Source organism: Zootoca vivipara, chromosome 4, assembly GCF_963506605.1.
Source record: "Zootoca vivipara chromosome 4, rZooViv1.1, whole genome shotgun sequence".
In the NCBI taxonomy this organism is placed as follows: Eukaryota; Metazoa; Chordata; class Lepidosauria; order Squamata; family Lacertidae; genus Zootoca; species Zootoca vivipara.
Window position 1 is genome coordinate 101,135,304 of NC_083279.1, and position 23,610 is coordinate 101,158,913.

Here is a 23,610-nt window from a genome sequence, read left to right on the forward strand (position 1 = left end):
TAGAGAGTATGGGCTGAGAACCTACGAAGATCTTGCCAGGTCAGGCCTGTGGGGGTTCTGTGTGTCCCTGGGAAAACTTTCACCAGCTTTGCCTAATTCACTGTGTACTTGCAGCTACAAAATGGCCCAAAGAAACAGATAGGTAAGGCAAAGGTAAAGGGGCCCCTGACCATTAGGTCCAGTCGTGACCGACTCTGGGGTTGCACGCTCATCTCGCCTTATTGGCCGAGGGAGCCGGCGTACAGCTTCCAGGTCATGTGGCCAGCATGACAAAGCCGCTTCTGGCGAACCAGAGCAGCACATGGAAACGCCGTTTACCTTCCCGCCAGAGCGGTTCCTATTTATCTACTTGCACTTTGAGGTGCTTCCGAACTGCTAGGTTGGCAGGAGCTGGGACCGAGCAACGGGAGCTCACCCCGTCACAGGGATTCGAACCGCCGATCTTCTGATCAGCAAGCCCTAGGCTCAGTGGTTTAACCCACAGCGTCATCCACGTAAAGTAAGGTAAAAGGTAAAGGACCCCTGGACGGTTAAGTCCAGTCAAAAGTGACTATGGTGCTCGTCTCCGCTTTCAGGCCGAGGGAGAGGGTGTTTGTTCACAGGTGGCTTTCAGGGTCATGTGGCCAGAATGACTAAACCGCTTCTGGTGTAACGGGACACCTCACCCTCAAAAGGATATATGGGCATAAAATCCATAAAAAATAATAAAAATCTGAGCTGCAGCCAAGCGAGAGAGGGCTGAGCTGGGTGGACTCGGCTTTGCAAGGGTTAAAGGGAAGCGAGCTGCCTTCCTAGAGAGGACAGGAAGCAAGGGGGGGCAGGTCCTCCAGAGCCAAGGCCCCTCCCTCCCCCGTCCTTTCCTGCAAGGGCTGCATCGCTGTCCCTTCACTCCTGGGATGATCGGGTGAGTCTCCTCTCCCCCCCCCCTCTCTCGGGAGACCGGGGGAGGGGCAAGGCTGCAGCAGGGGAGGGTGCCGGGGGGGGGAACAAAGCCAAGTCAGGGAGGAGAGGGTCCTGCCGGGGGGGGGGGCGAGGTCGGCAAGGCTCTCCTTCCTGGAGATCAGAGGATCCCAAACTCCCCCCAAATCTCCCTTCTTCAAACAAAGGAGTCCCTGGGACTTTAACTCTGTGTGACGTCGCTCAGCGTCATTGCACAACAGAGGAAACATGTGCAAATAGTCCCCCCCAAAAAATACCCCACAGTGAGGAATGGAGGAAAGGTGGGGGAGAAAGGCCAGGAATAAAGAGGGGGATCCCAGCCCATAGTCTGGCTGCTGCATTGCGGACCAGTTTCCCAGCCGTCTCCAAGGGCAGCTCCACACGGAGGCCACTGCAGCAATCCCCTCGCACCCAGAGCATGGCACCCCAGGACCACATCCTCTCTGTCCCAAAGGGATTCTTGCTGGAAAACCAACCGAGCAGGAAATGGGCGCTGCTAATCACTGAGACTCCAGGGACCTTGGCATCAATAATAATAATAATAGTAATAATAGTAATAGTAATAATAATAATAATATATTTGTACCTTGCCCATCTGGCTGGGTTTCCCCATCCACTCTGGGCGGTTTCTAACAAAAATTCAAAATCTGGCTGTGTGTGTGTGTGTTAAGCTATCTAATAGAATAATAATAATTAATAACCCTCCTAAATTTCAAGAGAGCTGTCTTTGGCCTCAGGGGGTTGGTCAGATACATACCTGGCCCTCAGAGCATAGAAAAAGGGACCCCACCCCAGGAGTCTGTCTGGGGAATGGCAGAGAGTCCAAGTGCTAGAAAATGAGTCAGAAGCAGGGGAGTTGGGGGGAAAGCAACTCCTGAGGACCCCTAAGTGAGGACCCCCACTAGAGCCAAGCATCCCTTTTTCACAAGATAGAAATGACTCCCTTGTCAGTCAGTTCTGACTTTATGCATTGACTGGAAGGCAGGAGAAACCAGGCTGGTTCATTTCCCAGAAATCCCTTCAGTTGCCTCCACATTTTGCATTGTAATCGTCCAGCCCTGGTTCCTAGGAAGACTTATCCATGATTGCACAGGGATCCTGTTGCTTCTTCTGACCTACAAATTCTGTAACAAAACAATGTATTTGCTTTGTAGGATTTGCTAGAACTTCTCATTAAAACAGACAGAACTTGGCAGAAGACCAAGGGGTTTCTTCCGATCTCTTAGACCACAGATGGATGAGCGAGACTCATCTGGCCCAGGAGCAGGAAGAGGCCATGCCATCCAAACTGGGAACAGTGGGGGATTCTGGGAAAACCCAGTGCAGAAGATCCTGTATAAGGAGGACACCCTCCGCTCAGAGGGGCAGAGCCAGCAGTTGAGGCAGTTCTGTTGCCAGGAGGCCAAAGGACCCCGAGAGGTTTGCAGCCGACTCTACCACCTTGACCGTCAGTGGCTGAAGCCAGAAAGGCACATGAAAGCTGAGATGCTGGACCTGGTGATCTTGGAGCAGTTCCTGGCTGTCCTTCCCCCGGAGATGGAGAGCTGGGTGAGGGAATGCGGAGCGGAGACCAGTTCCCAGGCGGTGGCCCTGGCTGAAGGTTTCCTCCTGAGTCAGGCAGAGGAGAGAAAGCAGGTGAGAGAGACTTTCCTCTGGATACTCCCAAGGGGCTCCAAACAGGATGGAGAACATCCCATAATGCTCTCCTAATTGGCCATCCTTTTTCTGGGAAGACATCCATGGAATGAGATCTAACACCCTTAAAATTTTTGTGTTTGTCATTCCCTTTCTAATCCTTCTCCCCATTATCTGTTTTGAATCCTTTTTCAGGGAAAGGATCTCTTTGCAGAAATGGACTTGGATTCCATTGAGACAGAGAGACCTCCGTTGGATACCAGAGAGAAGCCACTGGGTAAGGAGGAAGGTGGTTTTTCTCCATTTGTTCACATTCTGTTGGTTTTCCAACTCATCTGTGGGTTCTTTTCATCCTTTGGTGGGGGGACTGTTGGGACCAAGGTTCAGAGGAGGGGAGATGTATTTCTGCACAACAAGCATGTGAAATGGGCACAAACATCCAAATGCTCTCAGCAGGTCAGGCTTTCTCAAAAGCCCTTCTGTAGTTACAGATGCCCTGTTCCACCTGTGAGAGAAGCAGCCACTCCTGGCATCCTGATTACCTTTTTTCTCTTCCAGGTGACAGAATGATGCCGGCAAGAGCTCCTGATCCATCTTTTCATGGGGGCAGAAGGGAAACAGCAGCTGTGGAACCAGATCAGGTCAGGGGAAGCTGCCTTGTGGGGACAGAGGCCGAGGGATGGAGCAATGTCATGGACTGGTTGGGCACAGAGGAATGGTGGGAGGAAGCAGCCGGGGAACCAGGAAGGGACGATGACTCAGAGCCCAAGGAGTGGAGGTGGAAGAAGGATGAGCGGTCAGTGAGGGAAGAGGGAGAAGCCTGGGAAGAAGAGGTGTCAGAAGCTGAAGGGGTAACAGGGCTTAGTGAGCTGGGAGACTCTGTGGCAGAATGCAGTCCAGAATCAGAGGCAGAAGAGGAAGGAGGCAAGTGGGAGGAGGGAGGTGGAGAGGCAGAGGTGAGTCAGGAGGAGGAGCCACCGGTGGCTCCCTCTCCTTCTGCCAGAAGCCATCTTCCCTGCTTGTCTCTCAGAGCCAGGAGATGTCTGACAATGGAGGAGCAAAGGCAGGCTGTACTCTGGCACACTGTTCGATCGTATGCTAGGAACCTCAGAGAGGAGGGTACTTAGAATTCCGTGGGGAGCCATGGGCCTTGACTCTCAGCAAATGATTTCATGGAGGAAGACCCTGACATGGAATTCTACTCAATATTGATCCAGAGCAGAATTCCAATGCGTAGTTAGCAGAGTAAAAACCAAAACACATTGCAGGATTCCCAAAGGTAGGCCAGAGGCCATTGTATTTCATCCAGCAGAGCTTTACTGCTGTTGAAGGCAAATGATCATAATGGTCACAAATCCAAAACATTCAGGATTGACACTGTCCATAAGAAATCCAGTTGCAGCAGACTTATCCTAAACTTACCTAAACCTATTATAAGTCTAAACCTTAACACTTAAACTTAACCTTAATCTTAACACATACCGTATATTCCGGCATACAAGACGACTGGGTGTATAAGACGACCCCCAACTTTTCCAGTTAAAATATACAGTTTGGGATATACTCGCTGTATAAGAAATACGACCCGGCGTATAAGACGACCCCCAACTTTTGAGAAGATTTTCCTGGGTTAAAAAATAGTCTTATATGCAGGAATATACAGTACTATGTACAGAACACCAGAAGGAAGAGAGGTAGATAAATAGAAAGAAAAAGTGAAACCCAGGCTCCTTCTGGCTTCTTCTTATAGTCAGCATGACCTTGACAGAAGATATAACAGAACCACATTAAACCAGCTGTACTCAGCTCCTCATGAAGGAATAACCCAAACATCAGGAAGAAGAAGATGAAGAAGAGTTTGTATTTGATATCCCGCTTTATCACTACCCGAAGGAGTCTCAAATCGGCTAACAATCTCCTTTCCCCTCCTCCCCCACAACAGACACCCTGTGAGGTGGGTGGGGCTGAGAGACTTCAGAGAAGTGTGACTAGCCCAAGGTCACCCACCAGCTGCATGTGGAGGAGCGGAGACACGAACCCGGTTCCCCAGATTACGAGTCCACCGCTCTTAACCACTACACCACACTGGCTCATAGCTGCCAAGTTATCCCTTTTTTAAAGGGATTTTCCCTTATGCTGAATAGGCTTCCTCGCGAGAAAAGAGAAAACTTGGCAGCTATGCACTGGCTCTCAAATAGAAAGAGAAAGTGAAACCCAGGCTCCCTCTGGCCTCTTCTCATAGTCAGCAGCACCTTGACCGAAGAGATAACAGAACCACTTTAAACCAGCTGTACTCAGCTTCTCTGAAGGAATAACCCAAATATCAGGAACCTTCTGCTTGTTTCTTTTATGCAGGGAAGCTTCCAGAGCCCTCTTGAATTAATTAGAATATGAAAGAGCACTACACACCAGATGAATACTTTCTGTACTAAGAAATGCAAACTGACAAACGCTCAGGGAATGAGCTCCTGAAACTCAGCCCAGTCTGTGAATATCGTGTTCTTGCTAAGAAAGAGTTAACCCCAGCTGTGAAATGTGGGATTTCCTGCCCAGATAACTCTGATACACCAGCCTTCTGAATGTCCCATTCATCTGTAGTTGCAGTTTTCATGGAGTCCTAGAGTTGAAAGGGACTCCAAGGATCATCAAGTCCAACCCCCTGCATTGCAGGAGTCTTAGCAAGATCATCCAAGACAGATGGCCATCCAAACTAGGCTTATTTTACTTCTATATTGATCATTGAATGCTAAAATTGGCTTCTAAGCAGTGGACAAACAAGATCAAATAGTGGTCAGGATTCACCTAACCAGCCCCATCCACTTGCAAAATGGGGCCCGTCCCCCACTCCTCCCCCTCTCCATGCCCCCATTAACCCCTTGAATTTGGCTCTAGTCTGGGGCATTGGGAGGGAACCTCCCCAGAACAGTTCATGAGGAGAGGAGAAAGTGGATCCTTCCATCGGGGAAACTGGAATGCTTGCGTAGGCAGAATGACTTGAAAAACCTATTTGCACAAAGACGAATACCCACAGTTAAAACACAGAATAAAAGAATTCCATTAAAATGTTAAAATAAGCATCCATAATTAAAATGTGGAGCAAAGCAATCCTATTGAAACAACACAGCAATTAAGAGGAAGGAAAGAACAGAGCATTGCGTATCAGATCATATTTCTGCTGTCTCAGAGGAGGACATTTCCCTTTTTCTTTTAGTGTCCAGTGTGCTTTGAAGATGTCGCTGTTTGTTTCACGGACGAGGAGTGGGCGTTGCTGGATCCTGACCAGAGAGCTCTGCATAAGGACGTCATGGAGGAGAATCGTGGGATCGTGGCCTCTCTTGGTAAGGCTCCCTGTGGGATTGTAATATCTGCCTGGAAATTCAACAAAATACCTCTATGTGCCAAACCTCATATATTTTCACAGAGCTCAACAGCGCCCCCTACAACATCTGGGAACCTAACACCCCCCACAATAAGCAGCACATCACTTTTTTTTCTGTGAACCATCTTCCTCCAGTTCTGCCTTTTTATACCATGATAAGCCTGGTCTGAACTGCCCACTTCCTCTTAAATGTCAGCCTCAGAGTTGTTAAGAAATATAAGTAGCTTCTGTCGGGTTTTCTGTTTTTGTTTTTGCTCCTGTCAGTCTTGGGTTGACCAAAGAGACAACTGACCTTGGAGATGGAGGGGAGGCCATGACAGGGCCAACACATATATAAACATGAACCCTTAATAATAACAATCTAACCCTAACCCTTATAAAAAGTATATTAACTTAAAAATGAACAACTTACACTAGTGGCCAAAATTGTGGAAGCCTTTTGGAAAAAAGTGTTTGAGGGCTCATAACACCATTTTTGGGGAATAATCTCTATAGATATATATATATATATAAATGTAAAAAAGGTCAAATTGTGGGCTCCACTTTTCTCCGAAACCGCTTCACCGATTGTGCTGGAATTTGGACACAACGGTCCATGGCACTACCCGAGTGTTTGTATAACCTCAGATTGTTCACATCTCATACCTGCACAGCTAAAAACCTGTCTGGCCCTGCCAAGTGTTGCTGTGGTGTTGTGCTTGAAATTAGGAAGGAAGGAGTAAGATTTTTGATATGTTAAAGTTTGTGATGTCTTTATGTATTTATAGGGTTCGTTGTAGATGTTGGAGTGGTGGGGAGATGTGGGATGGAGTAAATTATTAGAGGGTGTGTGTGAAATGCAGGTAGTCAAGTGTGTCTAGGTGAGTTTATTAAGGGGTGTGGGGGAGTAGTGGTTATTTTCAAAAGTTAGAAAGTTATGTGTGTGGGGGGGGGGTAGAGATGTCATTTCCTACAGTCCTGTGTGGAGTGGAAGACTTGTAGTTGTGTCGATGGTAGTGTCTCCCGGGTCGGCCTGGGTCTCGGGAAGGTAGAAATGTTTCCTGGACTGGGTGGCTCCCTTGGGGACGACTGCAGGTTTTTTGGGGTGTGGAGGTCCGGTCGGGGGGGGAAGCATTTGTTGAACAGGAGGTTTTTGACGGTGGAGTGGGGGTCTGGGGGGTGTTGGGACACTGTCAGAGAACGGGTTGGTGTTGGTCTTGGTGGTGTGGTGAGGTAGGGTGTGAGGGAGAGGGTTTGTTAACGAGGAGGCTACCGTGAACGGGTGTGTGTGTTAGGGTCTGAGGGAGAGGGCTTGTTCACGAGGAGGCGACCATGAACGGGGATGGTGTGGTTGGGTCTGAGGGAGAGGGCTTGCTTGGGAGGAGGGGACCGTGGTGGTGTCAGGGACGGTCGGGTATTGAGTGAGCGTGAGAGGAAGCGGCCTTGGTGTCGAGGAGGGGGATGGGCTGGCGTCGGGGTTGTGGGGCGGTATGGTAGGGTCTGAGGGAGAGGGTTTGCTCGCAAGGAAGCGAACGTGGTGGTGTCGGGGACTGTCGGGTGTTGAGTGAGTGTGAGAGGAAGCGGCCGTGGTGTGGAAGAGGGAGATGGGCTGGCGTTGAGCTTGGGGGTTGTGGTGTGGTGTGGTAGGGTCTGAGGGAGAGGGCTTGCTCACAAGGAGGCTACCGTGAACGGGGGCATGTGTTAGGGTCTGAGGGAGAGGGGTTGCTCGCGAGGAGGCTACCGTGAACGGGTGTTTGTGTTAGGGTCTGAAGGAGAGGGCTTGCTCGCGAGGAGGGGACCATGGTGCTGTCGGGGCCTATCGGGTGTTGAGTAACCTTGAGAGGAAACTGCCTTGGTGTCGAGGAGGGGGATGCGCTGGCATCGGGGTTGTGGGTTGTGGGGCGGTATGGTAGGGTCTGAGGGAGGGGGCTTGCTTGCAAGGAGGCGAACGTGGTGGTGTCGGGGACTGTCGGGTGTTTAGTGAGCGTGAGAGGAAGCTGCAGTGGCATAGCTGCCAAGTTTTCCCTTTTCTCACGAGGAAGCCTATTCAGCATAAGGGAAAATCCCTTTAAAAAAGGGATAACTTGGCAGCTATGTGCAGTGGTGTGGAGGAGGGAGACGGGCTGGTGTCGGGGTTTGAGGTTGTGGGGCGGTGTGGTAGGGTCTGAGGGAGAGGGCTTGCTCGCGAGGAGGTGGCTGAGTGTGAACGGTGTTGTTGGTGAGGAGGTGAGTCTGCTAACATCTTCCACACCTCTGGGATGGTGTGGTCCTGGCCTACCCAGAGGGTTCAGATGGATCTTCGTGATTGGCGTATTTTGTGGCGGAGGCACGGTCTGTGGGGTGTGGGTAAATCTCCATGGGGAGGGTGGAGGAGGAGGAGCTGTGGGAATAATGCCACTGCAGGGCGCTGTTTTAGTTTGTGTAAAAACAGGTTTTTACCTGTGCAGGTATGAGATGTGAGCAATCTGAGGTTCTCCAAACACTCGGGTAGTGCCATGGACCGTTGTGTCCAAATTCCAGCACAATTGGTGAAGGGGTTTTGTAGAAAAGTGGAGCCCACAATTTGACCTTTTTTACATATATATATGTAGGCATTGCGCACACGGATGAAACAGCCTTTCTCCGTAACTGCTGAACCGTAATGTAACAGATTTGGCCACAACGTTCCATGCCCATCAGGGAGGGATCTGGCATAATTCCCCCCCCCAAAAAAACCCCACACCTTTCACACCTAAAATAATGATTAAACCCAAAAAAGTTGCACCCAAATTAGACATCACCACCAGAAGCTCTGAAGACTCCAGCGGCTGCGCTGCCAGATTACATCACAAAATTCCACAGCAACCAACTGAAAACAGTCCTTTTGCAGCAACAAGGCCCAGCTTTTTCAATAGGTCGCAGCATTGCCAAGCAGTGAAAACTGAGTAGGCTGCACCATTCAGTAAGCCACAGACAAAAACAGAATAGGGCCTTTCACAATTGGGGGGGGCACAGGGATGAGGCACAATAAAGGGAGGGGGAACACATAGCCATGGGGGGACGACCCTAAGTCAGCCAAAGCAGGGGTGGGCGGGTTGGGACAGGGAAAACTGAGTAGGCCGACCGCCAAAACGGCCATTCCACCTCCAAAGCCCAAGCCCAAAGCCTCTCCCAGCGACTGCATTAATAAATGCCTGGCAGCATTAGGCAGTCGTTCATCATTTCCCCTAACACGCACTTGGGGGCACGGCGAGGGTTTTTTGTTTTTTATTTAGTGGCCGTTGTGTCACCTGCGAGGCTACGGCAGCCATTTTAAGTAAGGGCAGTCATGCCCCTTTAAACTTAGGCTTTATACTGTGACTGATTGCCAGCCTCTGCGTCTTTAAAAACAACAACCATGCACTTTCTCTCCCCAGTTTAAGTCCTCAAACCAACACCACATCCTACATTCAAAACACCTACCGTGTTTCTCCAAAAATAAGCCATACCCCGAAAATAAGCCATAGTGATAGGCAGTTTAACCTTGTAGGTTAAACTGTACCATACTTAATTTTAAAAAAAAGACATCCCCTGAAAATAAGCCACCATGTTTTTTTTTTGAGGTGTCTTATTTTTGGACAAACACGGTACTCCAAAATTAGAAAATCCAAATAACCAAAACAAGCAAACAAACAAACCACAAAACGCACAACAATGCCCAAATCATACAATACCCACAAAAATAAATGACAACCCCCAAAATAAAATTAAACAATAGTAACTTCTGCTTCTTATTTAAAAAAAAATTAATCTATATATATATATAAATGTTCACGCTGTGTGCGCGGTAGCCAATGTATGGAGATACAGGGGGGAGGGGACAACAGAGGGCTCAGACAAAAGTAAATACTGGGAAATAGAACCCAGAAACTGACAGTTCCTTCTCCAAGGGTGGGGGCCAATGTAGCAAGATACCGGGGGAGGGGCCAACACTCCCCAGGGACAACAGAGGGCTCAGACAAAAGTGCATGCTGGGAAACAGAACCCAGAAGCTGACAGTTCCTTCTCCAAGGGTGGGGGCCAAGGTATGGAGAAACGGGGAGGGGCCAACACTCCCCGGAGACAACAGAGGGCTCAGACGGGGGTAAGGGAGGAGGGGGCTCGATAACTCATGAGTCAGGACAGGGTGGGGGTAACCACAGGGATGAACCAGGGGGTGGAGGGAGGAGGGGGCAGGATAAGTCATGTGTCTGGACAGAGTGGGGGGAATCACAGGAAAGAACCACAGCAATGCATGGCCAGGCCAGCTAGTACATTATAAACAAAATGTATACATTATAAACTCAGCTAGGTAAAATGTGTGTTCGTTAAAACAATATATCAATTCCACATTACTTTTAATTAAGATCTCCTAATCCTCCTTATAGTGGCTTAATCTCATGTAGCATACATAAATAATGTCCATTTTGGGGGGCAGCTCTTGAATTCTAACATTTAGACCACCCCTTGCACTCAACTTCACATTACATTGCGCCATGTCATCTTGTGGACACCCAGATGATCTTCTTCTGTCACGTAGGCACAGTTTCTCCATTCTTTGAACGTCACTTGCTATTGTGCACCTTTTCCTACCATTACCAGTATGATTTTGTACTGACTGAGTCTTCTTATACTTCTGTATGTTGGTTAATGACAAACAACAAAGATAATGAACACATACCCAACTCCCTTCAGTTCTTTTCCATTTGTTCCTGAGGCTCTAATCCCTTTTTGTCTCCATTGCAGATTGTAATGAATTAGAAATCAAGAACAAGGGTGACCACGACAAAATCCCCAGAGAGGAGAAGCCATGTAAAAATTTGGAGTGTGGAGAAATCTGCAGTCGGAGCTCCCATTCCACTTCCCAACAAAGAATTCTGATTGGAAAGAAACCCTATCAGTGTGTGGAATGTGGAAAGAGCTTCAGTCAGAGAGCCCATCTCACTTCGCATCAAAGAATTCATACAGGGGAGAAACCATATCAGTGTGTGGAATGTGAAAAATGCTTCAGGGACAGCTTTAATCTCACTTCCCATCACAAAATTCATACAGGGGAGAAACCCTACCAGTGTATGGAATGTGGAAAGAGCTTCAGTTGGAGTACCGATCTCATTTTCCATCAAAGAATTCATACAGGGGAGAAGCCCTTTCAGTGTGCGGAATGTGGAAAGAGCTTCAGCGACAGCCGCAATCTCACTTCCCATCAAAAAATTCATAGAGGGGAGAAACCCTATCACTGTGTGGAATGTGGAAAGAGCTTCAGTAAGAGCTGCAATCTCACTTCCCATCAAAGAGTTCATACAGGGGAGAAGCCCTATCAGTGTGTGGAATGTGGAAAGAGCTTCAGTCACAGCCAAAATCTCACTTCCCATCAGAGAACTCATACAGGGGAGAAACCCTATCAGTGTGTGGAATGTGGAACGAGTTTCAGTCAGGGTTCCCATCTCACTTCCCATCAGAGAATTCATACAGGGGAGAAACCCTATCAGTGTGTGGAATGTGGAAAAAGCTTCATTAGGATCACCGATCTCACTTCCCATCAAAGAATTCATACAGGCGAGAAACTCTATCAGTGTGCGGAATGTGGAAAGAGCTTCAGTAGGATCACCGATCTAACTTCCCATGAAAGACTTCATACAGGGCAAAAACTCTATCAGTGTGCGGAATGTGGAAAGAGCTTCGGGAAGAGCTCCACTCTCACTTTCCATAAAAGAATTCATACAGGGGAGAAACCATATCAATGTGTGGAATGTGCAAAAAGCTTCAGGAAGAGCTCTGATCTCACTTCCCATCAGAGAATTCATACAGGGGAGAAACCCTATCAGTGCATGGAATGTGGAAAGAGCTTCAGTAAGAGCTGCAATCTCACTTCCCATCAGAGAATTCATACAGGGGAGAAACCCTATCAGTGTGTTGAATGTGGAAAGAGCTTCAGTCACAGCAACAATCTCACTTCCCATCAAAGAATTCATACAGGGGAGAAACCCTATCCGTGTTTGGAATGTGGAAAGAGTTTCAGTAAGAGCTCCTCTCTCACTTCCCATCAAAGAATTCATTCAAAGGTCGGAAATACCATTATGCAGCTTTAGGAGCCTGTCAAATAGGCACCATTTTAACCAGGCCTTTGGCTGATTGACATCTAATGCCCTTTTAAAATGTGGTGCGGGGGGGGGGTTCAGATGTGTACCGTGTTTCCCCTTTTTTAAGACACCGTCTAATAACTTTTTTTCCTCAAAAAAACACAAGGTGTCTTATTTTCAGGGGATGTCTTAATTTTTTATTACGATTTTTATTATGGACCCACCCTGGGGAGCAACTGCTTTTAAAAAGAAACAAGGAAAAAAGAGCAAAGGCAGCAGTGAGGGAGGCACTTTGTGCATGCTCAGAGACCACCCCATCCCCAGCTATAAACCCACCCCAGCTTTCCAAGACTGGACTGGCGGGGGGGGGGATGTGCATGCTCAGAGGCAGCCTCGTCCTGGGCGCCGCTTTGGGAGGGCACTCACCTAACCATGACCCAGATCCCGGCCACGACGAGGCGCCGTGCGCCGGCAACGGACTGAGCCGGAGCCCCTGGTGCAGGCTGGCGCAGGCTAGCGTTGAGCTCACTACCGGCCCCGCCGAGCGCAGCCACGGGCCCATCGCCCAGCCCGCCTGCCTGCCTACCTCCTGCTTCCCTGCCCACAACATTCCGGCGGCGGGCCATGCAGCCCACGCCGCTCCGGCGGGGCGGAAGGGGCCAGGAGTGCTTCCGCCGCCGTCCGCGCCCCAGCGCCGTGGAAGGCCCCGCGAGCCTCCCGCCGCCGCCGCTCTGCCTTGGGCCATGCGGCCCACAACGTTCCGGCGGCGCGGAAGGGGCCAGCAGGGTTCCCGCCGCCGCCCGTCACCCTGGCAGGGCCAGCGTGGCTCCCACCGCCGCTCTGCCTTGGGCCATGCGGCCCACAACGTTCCGGCGGCGCGGAAGGGGCCAGCAGGGTTCCCGCCGCCGCCCGTCACCCTGGCAGGGCCAGCGGGGCTCCCGCCGCCGCTCTGCCTTGGGCCATGCGCTCTGGCTCGGCACTCCGCCCGGTGCTGCTGGACGTTCCGAGCGCTCGGCGCTGCGGAACGCTCCACTCTGCAGCCGCCTGTTCCGGCGGCGGGGCGGCAGGCCTCCTCGGCCGGGCCAGGAAGAGGCCAGGCCGCTGGCTGGGCGCTCCGCCCGGCACTGCAGAGCGCTCCACTCTGCAGCCGCCTGTTCCGGCGGCGGGGCGGCAGGCCTCCTCGGCTGGACCAGGAAGAGGCCAGGCGGGTGGCTGGGCGCTCCGCCCGGCGCTGCTGGGCGCTCCGCCCGGCGCTGCTGGGCGCTCTGAGCGCTCAGCGCTGCAGAGCGCTCCACTCTGCAGCCGCCTGTTCCGGCAGGTGGCTTGCCGCTGCAGCAGCTGGTTCCAGGCCCCGCTGGCTGGCTGGGTCCCGCTGGCTGGCTGGGGCGCTCGGCGTTCTCGCTGTACACGGTATGAGAGGTATGTCTTATTTTCGGGGGGTGTCTTAGATATAGCAACTCCTAAAAAATGCTGCCATGGCTTACTTTATGGCTACGTATTAAAAAGGGGGAAACACGGTATTTTGTGTTTTTCTGTTGTGTTTTTCTGTTTAAACCGTCCTGTGACAGTTAACCCAACTCTTAAAGGCTTAGGCGTCTTTGCCCCCCAATAAAATATTTGGGGGGTCACCCCCCCAGGTTGATAGGCACTCCCATTCAAATGGCATGCATGCAGCACATCACGTGATTGATTATGTGAGGAGGGGCTTACTAAACCCCTTTTATATTTTCTTCAAGTTGGCACCCCTAGTATGGGCTGGGATAGAAATTTATTAAATGCCTAAATAAAATAAGATCATCTTGGTCGCCTTCATTTGCACATGTTCCAGCTTGCCAATATCCTTCTGATTAATTATCATTTTTAAAATGTATGTACCCTTCATCTGAAGATTTCACAGTGTTTCACAACATAAACATACAGGTTGAAAGCATGGCTTTCTCAAAAAAAAGTCAAGCCAGAGAAATCTCTCAATTTTTTTCTTTTCTTTTTTTGGATGGAGTTACAACTGTTGTTGATCAGGGGACTGCTGTGGAAATTGTGCATCTTTCTTTCATTAAGGCCTTTGACAAATTCCCCTGCAATATTGATGTGAGGAAGCTAGTAAAATGTGGGCTGAATGAGGTAACTGTTAGGTGAATTTGACTGACCGAACCCAAAGAGGACTCCTTCTTGGTTCCTCCTCATCCTGGGAAAGTGACAAGAGGGGTGCTGCAGGGTTCTGTCCTGGGCCCGTTGTTGTTCAACATCTTTATAAATAAATTCCTTCAGTAGCACCTTAAAGACCAACTAAGTTTATATTTTGGTATGAGCTTTCGTGTGCATGCACACTTCTTCAGATACACTAGAAACAGAAGTGTCAGACCCTATATATATATACAGAGGGTGGTGGGTTGGGTGGGAATGGGAGATGGGCTGATGGGAGTGGTAAACCTGTGGATGGCTGTTAATGGCTGCTGATGGCTGCAATTAGTCCTGGGCTGAGCATTATGCATGATCAAGCTTTCTTTAGCACCTCAGCCCAGGACTAATTGCAGCCATCAGCAGCCATTAACAGCCATCCACAGGTTTACCACTCCCATCAGCCCATCTCCCATTCCCACCCACCCCCACCACCCTCTGTATATATATAGGGTCTGACACTTCTGTTTCTAGTGTATCTGAAGAAGTGTGCATGCACACGAAAGCTCATACCAAAATATAAACTTAGTTGGTCTTTAAGGTGCTACTGAAGGAATTTTTTTATTTTGCTTCGACTCAGACCAACACGGCTACCTACCTGTAACTAGAACTATCTTTATAAATGACTTGGATGAAGGAACTGAGGGGATGCTCATCACATTTACTTACATCACCAAACGGGGAGCGGAGGCCAATGTGGCAGAAGGCAGAATCAGATCAAGGGCAGGAATAAAAGGTAAAGGCAAAAGGTACCCCTGACAGTTAAGTCCAGTCGCGGACGATGCTGGGGTTGTGTCATTTCGCTCTATAGGCCAAAGGAGCCAGCTTTGTCCGCAGACAGCTTCCGGGTCGTGTGGCCAGCATGACGTAAGAGCAGCGTATGGAGACGCCGTTTACCTTCCCGCTGGAGCGGTACCTATTTATCTACTCGCATTTCGACTTGCTTTCAAACTGCTAGTTGGGCAGGAGCTGGACTTGATCTTTTAATCATAGAATCATAGAGTTGGAAGAGACCACAAGGGCCATCCAGTCCAACCCCCTGCCAAGCAGGAAACACCACCAAAGCATTCTTGACATATGCCTGTCAAGCCTCTGCTTAAAGACCTCCAAAGGAGGATTAATCAAATCAAACTTTAACACATGGCAGGATGAAAGTCTGCAATTCCATGAGGACAAGCTATTTGTTGTTTACTCTTGTAACCATTGCTTTCTTTAAAATTATCTTTTGTACCATGAAAATAAATAAAGACAATATTATATAAAAAAGAGGTGGGGAAATCAGGTGTACTCTTCCATTAATTTGGGTGCATATGTCGAGTGTTATTTGGAGACTGTAACTCCCAGTTACTGTAACTCCCAGTATCTATGTGTTTCTGTGTGTTCAGCACATGATTGCAGGTGAGACCGAATAAAACACTTCCTAGGAAATTCCCTTTGACTGCTTCTGTATTGTTGCAAATGTGACTTCACTTCCAGATAAGAACAGATCAAATTCATTGCTGACAAATCATACCATCGTCAGCTCATGAATCTCAACCCCAACAAACCCTGCGCTGAACATGGGCAGCTGCTTTCTCCCTATTTTGTAGGTGGAAATGACTGATAATTAAAAGGAAGAAGGGAGAGTGTCAAGAACATGACCTCCCATGACCCAGTAGGAGAGGCAGCATCTGGAATAAGTTAAGATTATCACTTGTTGGCAGTATATCGGTGGTTAAAATGAACGTGTTGCCTAAAATGATGTATATATTCCAAATGATTCCGATAATTGGACGAATGGGAAATCTTAGATTATGGCAAAAAGAAATATCCAAATTCATATGGCAGTATAAAAAAACCAAGAATTAAACACAAACTTCTAATAGACAACTGGATTGAGGCGGGTCGGGACTGCTGATTCTCTTAGATTTGTCAGCAGCCTTTGATATGGTTGATCAGGATTTTCTGGACCACCGCCTCGCCGACGTGGGGATACAGGGCATAGCCCGACAATGGCTGGGCTCTTTTATCTCTGGTCAGGGACAGAGGGTGGCGCTAGGGAGGGAGATGTCGTCGCGCCACTCCTTGGTGTGTGGAGTGCCACAGGGCACAATCCTTTCCCCGATGCTTTTTAACATCTTTATGCGCCCCCTTGCCCGGATTGTCCGGAGCTTTGGGCTGGGTTGTCACCAATATGCTGATGACACTCAGCTCTATCTGCTGATGGACGGCCACCCCTACTCGGCCCCGGACACACTGACCAGATGTTTGGAGGCTGTGGCTGGATGGTTTTGTGGGAGCCGACTGAAACTAAATCCTTCGAAGACAGAGGTCCTCTGGCTGGTTTGGGGTGGCCTGGGGATGAGGGACCAACTCCCTTCTCTTGCGGGGGCCCAATTAGAGCCAATGCCTTCCGTGAAGAGTCTGGGTGTGGTCTCCCTTTCCATGGAGGCGCAGATTACAGCAACAGCTAAGGCGACATTTTCCCATCTTCACCGCATTAAGCAGTTGGTCCCTTACCTCTCCCGCCCCAATCTGGCCACAGTGATCCATGCGACGGTCACCTCCAGGCTTGACTACTGTAATTCGCTCTATGCAGGGCTGCCCTTGAAAGTGTCCCAGAAACTCCAGTGGGTGCAGAATGCTGCAGTGAGGCTCCTCATTGCTTTACCAGCTGCACAGGAGAGGTGGAGTATAGGATCAGGTTCAAGGTGCTGGTTTTGACCTTTAAAGCCCTTTGTGCCCTAGGTCCTTCGTATTTATGGGACCACCTCTCCTGATACGCCCCGCAGAGGACCTTAAGGTCCATGAATAACCATAGTTTAGAGGTCCCGGGCCCTAAGGAAGTCAGACTATCCTCCACCAGGGCCAGGGCCTTTTCAGTAATCGCTCCGACCTGGTGGAATGCTCTGTCCCATGAGACTAGGAACCTACAGGACTTAACCTCCTTCCGCCAGGCCTGTAAGACAGAGCTATTCTGCCTGGCTTTTAATTTGAACTCAGCCTGATCTTTTATTTCCCTTCTCTTCCCCCCTCCCCTTTTTATGAAGATTACCCATTCTGGGACCCCACAGGTATTTCTCTCCCCTGGCCTCTTCGCTGGCCCAAGTAGGACTAATTTAGCCAGCTAGCCCTGGTGACTATCTAATGTTTATTGGATGGATTTCCCCAATTGTTTTTTGAACTCTGGATTTTATTGTTGTTCATGCCTTTATATGGTATTTTATGCTGCTTTTATGTTGTATTACAATTAAGTGTTTTAAATTTGTTGTTAGCTGCCCTGAGCCCAGGTTTCTGAACCGGGAAGGACGGGGTATAAATAAAATTTTATTTTATTATTATTATTAATAATAGATAAAAACATAGAGGTGGACTGGCGCTATCTGACCTAAATTTATATTACGATGCTATCTGTTTAAATTGGCTAAAATAGTGGCTTGTATTAAAAGATGGTGATTTGTTAGATATAGAAGGGTTTAATAACATGAGTCTGACCAAAGTGTGAGAGGCAGTGGAAGACAGGAGTGCCTGTCATGCTCTGGTCCATGGGGTCACAAAGAGTCAGACACGACTAAAAGACTAAACAACATGGTTGGTATGCGTATTTAGCAGGGAAAGTGCACAGGGGATTTACGAATCATGTCATAAGGAAATCATTATATAAAACATGGACAAAATATAACCTAGATTCGAAAACACCATGGTGGCATCACCTCTAGAAGCAATTACAATAAAAAAGAAAATATGGAATTAGAATGGGCCACATATAAAGATCTGATTAGGGGAAAAGACAATAAATTGGTAATCAAAGATTATGAGGAAATTAAACAACACCTTATGGGTTGGATCCAATACCATCAATTGCATGAAGTGTTCAGGACAAATAAGAAAAAAAGGTTTCTCAAACAAACCTTCATTATTAGAAAAAGTGTTATTACAAAACCAAACCAAGGTAATATAAAGAATGTATGATACATTATTGGAGTGGGAGGTCAAAGACGAACAGGTCAAGGAAAGTAATGATCAAGTGGGCTTTAGATATTGGGAAAACCATTAACTTAACAGCATGGGAAGAACTATGGAGAAAGAACTGGAAATTTACAGCCTGTGAAGTATTGAGGGGATACCTAATCAAAATAATAATAATAGTTTTTTATTTGTACCCCGCCCATCTGGCCAAGTCCCCCCAGCCACTCTGGGCAGCTCCCAATCAAATATTAAAACAATACAGCATTAACACAATTACAAAAGTCACAAACAATACATAAACCACATCAAAAAATACACAACCAAATGGAAAACAATTTCCACATAGATCAAAATCTAAAACTAAGAATACAGCGTTAATACAGTTTAAAATGACATAAGTAAAAAATAACAGGAATTTAAACAGGAAAAAACAAAACAAAATGGAGCCCTCCAGCAGCAGCAGTCCTCTATAGACGCCCCTCAGGCCCCACCCCGGCCAGGTGGCGAGTGGCAGGACTGGGGCCCTCAAGCGCTGAGCGGGGGAGTACTTAACACCTACCAAAATAGCTAAAATGTATAAGACAAAAACAAATCTGTACTGGAGGTGTGGTAAAACAAAGGGGACACTTATACATGTTTGGTGGACTGTGAAAAATTCAAAAGCTTTTGGAACACAGTGTATGACAAGCTTACAAAATGTTAAAAGTATAACTTTATGAAAAATGCAGAAGCTTTTCTGCTAGGGATAACGGACACAGGTAAAGCAAGAGAATATCAGAAAATATTCCTCTATGCCGCAGGAGTGGCAAGGATCCTAATTGCCCAAAACTGGAAAAAAGAAACTGCCAACAAAAAAGAATGACAAGATAAAATGTTAGAGTATATTGAACTGGCTAGATTAACAGAGGCAATTAGAGATCACCCTAGACAAGAGTTTCACAAACCATGGGGAAAATGCAGAGAATACTTCACAAAACAGTGCCCCAAAATACATACCTGGAGTTGTTTCGATTAATGTCTGCAGGAGACTTTGTGGATATTTAAGGTATAATTAGAAAAATCTTAATTATTATTCATAAAGAAAACAGTTCATAAGAAATAAATAAGGAGGCCAGATAAAGGATAAAGGAAGTCTTTTATTTGGTTGTTTGTATTGTATGTTGTGTTCATGTTTAATGAGGGTGGATTTGTGTCTTGGGGGGTGGGGGTGGGGGTTGTGTTGTAAATAAAATTCCAATAAAATTGATATAGGGTGGTGGTGGGGGGAAGTATTTGATCCCCTGCTAAAATTGCCTGTTTGCCCTCTGACGAAGAAATGTCCAGTCCATAATTTTAATCTGTGAGAGACAGAATAACAACAGGAAAAACCCCAGAAACCCAGAAGACAAAAGTCAGAGATTGATGTGCATTATAATGAGTGAAATAAGTATTTGATCCCTTTGCAAAAGATGACTTAGTACTTGGTGGCAAAACCCTTGTTGGGAATTACAAACGTCAGACGTTTCTTGTAGGTGGCCACCGGGTTTGCACACACCAGGAGGTATTTGTCCCACTCCTCTTTACAGATCCTCTCCAAGTTAGTAAGATTTCGAGGCTGATGTGTAGCTACTTGAACCTTCAGCTCCCCCCAGAGATTTTCAATGGGATTAAGGTCTGGAGACTGGCTGGGCCACTCTAGGACCTTAATGCTTTCTTCCTGAGCCACTCCTTTGTTGCCTTGGCCATGTGTTTTGCGTCATTGTCATGCTGGAATACCCATCCTCGACCCCTGGCTGAGGGAAGGAGGTGCTCACCCAGTGAAGGTGTCCTGTCCCCTTAGCAGCTAAACACCCCGAAACCATAATATGTCTCACCCCATGTTTGACGGTGGGGAAGGTTGTTCTTGGGGTCGTAGGCAGCATTCCTCCTCCTCCTCCAAACATGGCGAGCTGAGTTGATGCCAAAGAGCTCGATTTTGGTCTCATCTGAACACAACACTTTCACCTAGTTCTCCTCTGGGTCATTCAGATGTGCATTGGCAAACTGCAGACGGGCCTGTACATGTGCTGTCTTGAGCAAGGGTCCTTGCGGGCTTTACAAGATCTCAGTCCTTCACGGTGTAGTGTGTTACCAACTGTTTTCATGGTCACTATGGTCCCCCCACAAGTTCTGGGCTGCTTCATCACCGTTCTCCTGATCATTGCAACTCCATGAGATGAGATCTTGCATGGAGCCCCAGACCGAGGGAAATGGACAGTTATTTTGTTTTTCTTCCATTTGCTAATTATTGCACCAACTGTTGTCACCTCCTGTGACGATCACCCCAAATTTAGGGACAGCATAGAAGGAGTTAAAAGGATTAGCCAGTTAGAACTCTAGGGGGCGGAGTTAGGACTATATAAACCCACCCTGGGAAGAGGAGGGGGTTGTTGGTTTTTTGGAGGTTTGAGGAAGGATGGCGGGGAGTTCTGAGAGGGGCAGGGGGAGAGAGTCTGAGGGGAGAGAGAGGTAGTGAGGTAAGAAGAAGGGAGAGATAGTCTGTAACTGTGATTGATTAACAACTGTAGGTATACGCCAGTGTAAGACTTGTTATTAAAGATAATAAGAACTATTCATTTGGAAACCACATGCTTATGTACTGAACTTCAATAAACACAGTTTGTTCCAACATTATCCCTGACTGGAGTGAATGAAGAGATTATCAGGCATATACTAGTTGGTGGCAGCAGGTAATAGATCAGTGGTTGGTGCAGGTACCAACGGACCATCAAACGTCTGGGGGTTCTGTGCAGGTGGAGTGAATCGCCACACCTCCTTCGCTAACCCTAACCCTAACCCTAACCTCCACTCCCCGTTTGGTGTTGTCTGCAAATGTGATGGGAATCCCCTCACTTCCTTCATCCAAGTCATTTATAAAGACGTTCAACAATAGGCCCAGGACAGAACCCTGCAGCACCCCTCTTGTCACTTTTCCCCAGGATGAGGAGGAACCACAAAGGAGTCCTCTTTGGGTTCGGTCTGTCAAATCCACCTAACAGTTACCTCATTCAGCCCACATTTTACCAGCTTCCTCACATAAATATTGCGAGGACTATGTCAAAAGCCTTACTGAAATCAATATGCACTATTTCCACAGCAATCCCCTCATCAATGAACCCCATCCCAAAAAAGGGGCGGAGAGATTTCTCTAGCTTCACTTGTTTTTGAGAAAGTCTTGCTTTCATTCTGTATGTTTCTGTTGTGATATCTTCAGATGAAGGGCACATAATTTTTTAAAATGATAATAAATAAGGATATTGACAATTTAGAACATGTGCAAAGGAAGGGGATTTATGTACTTATTTAACTTGTATACCACCTGAACCAGTAGTTCCGACATGAATAAGATATTGTGGGGGGGGGGGCAGCTAAGGCCCACCTTCCACAATCAATCACATGATGCATACATACCACTGGAATGGCAATACCTATCAACTGGGGGGTTGCCCCCTCAAATATTTTATGGAGGCAAAGACCCCTCGGCCTCTAAAGGTTGGGACCAATTCCCAACACCCACAGGTCTCAGGACGGTTACAACGTAAAAACACAATATAAAAATACAAAATACACACCTGTAACTCCCCTCCCCACCACAATTTACAAGGGCATTAGATGTTAACCAGCCAAAGGCCTGGTTAAACAGGTCCGTATTTGCTTGGCTCCTAAAGCTATTTAATAAGGGGTTTTTTTCTGACCTTCGTATGAATTCTTTGATGGGAAGTGAGTTGGGAGCCTTGACTGAAGCTCTTTCCACATTGCACACACTGATAGGGTTTCTCCCCTGTATGAATTCTTTGATGGGAAGTGAGATGGCCACTCTGACTAAAGCTCTTTCCACATTCCCCACACTGATAGGGTTTCTCCCCTGTATGAATTCTCTGATGGGAAGTGAGATGAGCTCCTTGACTGAAGCTCTTTCCACATTCCATGCACTGATAGGGTTTATTCCCTGTATGTATTCTCTGATGGGAAGTGAGATCGGTACTCCTACTGAAGCTCTTTCCACATTCCATACACTGATAGGGTTTCTCCCCTGTATGAATTCTCTGATGGAAAATGAGACTGTAGCTGTGAATGAAGCTCTTTCCACATTCCATGCACTGATAGGGTTTCTCCCCAGTATGAGTTATCTGATGGGAAGTGAGATCGGTGCTCCTAATGAAGCTCTTTCCACATTCCACACACTGATAGGGTTTCTCCCCTGTATGAATTTTCTGATGGGAAGTGAGATTGGTGCTCTTAATGAAACTCTTTCCACATTCCACACACTGATAGGGTTTCTCCCCTGTATGAATTCTTTGATGGAAAGTGAGATTGCAGCTCTGACTGAAACTCTTTCCACATTCCATACAGTGATAAGGTTTATCGCCTGTATGAATTCTTTGATGGGAAATGAGAAGAGAGCTTGTACTGAAGCTCTTTCCACATTCAACACACTGATATGGCTTCTCCCCTGTATGAATTCTTTGATGGTAAGTGAGATCGGTGCTCCGACGGAAGCTCTTTCCACATTCTAAGCACACATAGGGTTTCTCCCCTGTATGAATTCTCTGATGGGAAGTGCGATGGGAGCTATGAGTGAAGCTCTTTCCACAGTCCACACACTGATAGGGTTTCTCTCCTGTATGAATTCTCTGATGGGAAGTGAGATGGGAGCTAATACTGAAGCTCTTACCACATTCCACACACTGATAGGGTTTCTCCCCTGTATGAATTCTTTGATGGATAGTGAGATCGGTGCTCCGACGGAAGCTTTTTCCACATTCCACACACTGATAGGGTTTCTCCCCTGTATGAATTCTTCGATGGGAAGTGAGAGAGGAGATCTGACTGAAGCTCTTTCCACATTCCACACACTGATAGGGTTTCTTTCCAATGAGATTTCTTTGTTGGGAAGTGGAATGGGAGCTCTGACTGCAGCTCTGTGCACACTCCAAATTTTTATTTCGCTTCTCCTCTCTGGGGATTTTGTTGTGGTCTCCCTTGTTATCAATTTCCAATTCATCACAATCTGCAATGGAGACAAAAAGGGATTAGAGCCTTAGGAACAAATGGAGTTGCGTATGTGTTCATTATATTTGTTGTTTGTCATTAACCAACATATTTATTTTTAGATTCTGATGGACTGCACTTCAATTGGGTGAAAGCCGCACTCACAGAGCTCGGGCGATGCTGGATTTCGGCATCAATGCTGGCCCTTGTGGAAAGATAACTGCCTAGGTAGGAGAAGTGGTCGACATTTTCCAACGTTACACTATTGATTTGGATTTGTGGCGCTGCAGAGGGGTTATTTTGTACTTGTCGGTGGAGCACTTTGGTTTTTTGGATGTTGAGTGATAGGCCAAGCTTTTTGTAAGCTTCTGCAAAGATATTTAGGATGGTTTGGAAGTCATCCTCTGAGTGTACACACACTATGTTGTCATCAGCATACTGAAGATCTATGACGGAAGTTACGGT

General features: G+C 47.5%; 2 protein-coding genes across 4 annotated transcripts in view; one reads left to right on the plus strand and one right to left on the minus strand.

Moving 5' to 3' along the window:
- LOC118085583 (zinc finger protein 721-like) overlaps positions 1 to 12,110 on the plus strand; it is an 83,807-nt gene extending 71,697 nt beyond the window's left edge. The window contains exon 8 of the mRNA XM_060274075.1: positions 10,819 to 12,110. Coding sequence (XP_060130058.1) covers positions 10,819 to 12,018 — 1,200 coding nt within the window. The 3' untranslated portion in view covers positions 12,019 to 12,110. The remainder of the gene's footprint in view (positions 1 to 10,818) is intronic.
- Positions 12,111 to 19,404: 7,294 nt separating this feature from the next.
- Positions 19,405 to 23,610, minus strand: part of LOC132592059 (zinc finger protein OZF-like) — a 91,094-nt gene continuing 86,888 nt past the window's right edge. For all 3 annotated transcript variants that reach the window (XM_060274129.1, XM_060274132.1, XM_060274131.1), the window contains one exon: positions 19,405 to 23,164. In XM_060274129.1, coding sequence (XP_060130112.1) covers positions 21,822 to 23,164 — 1,343 coding nt within the window. In that variant the 3' untranslated portion in view covers positions 19,405 to 21,821. The remainder of the gene's footprint in view (positions 23,165 to 23,610) is intronic.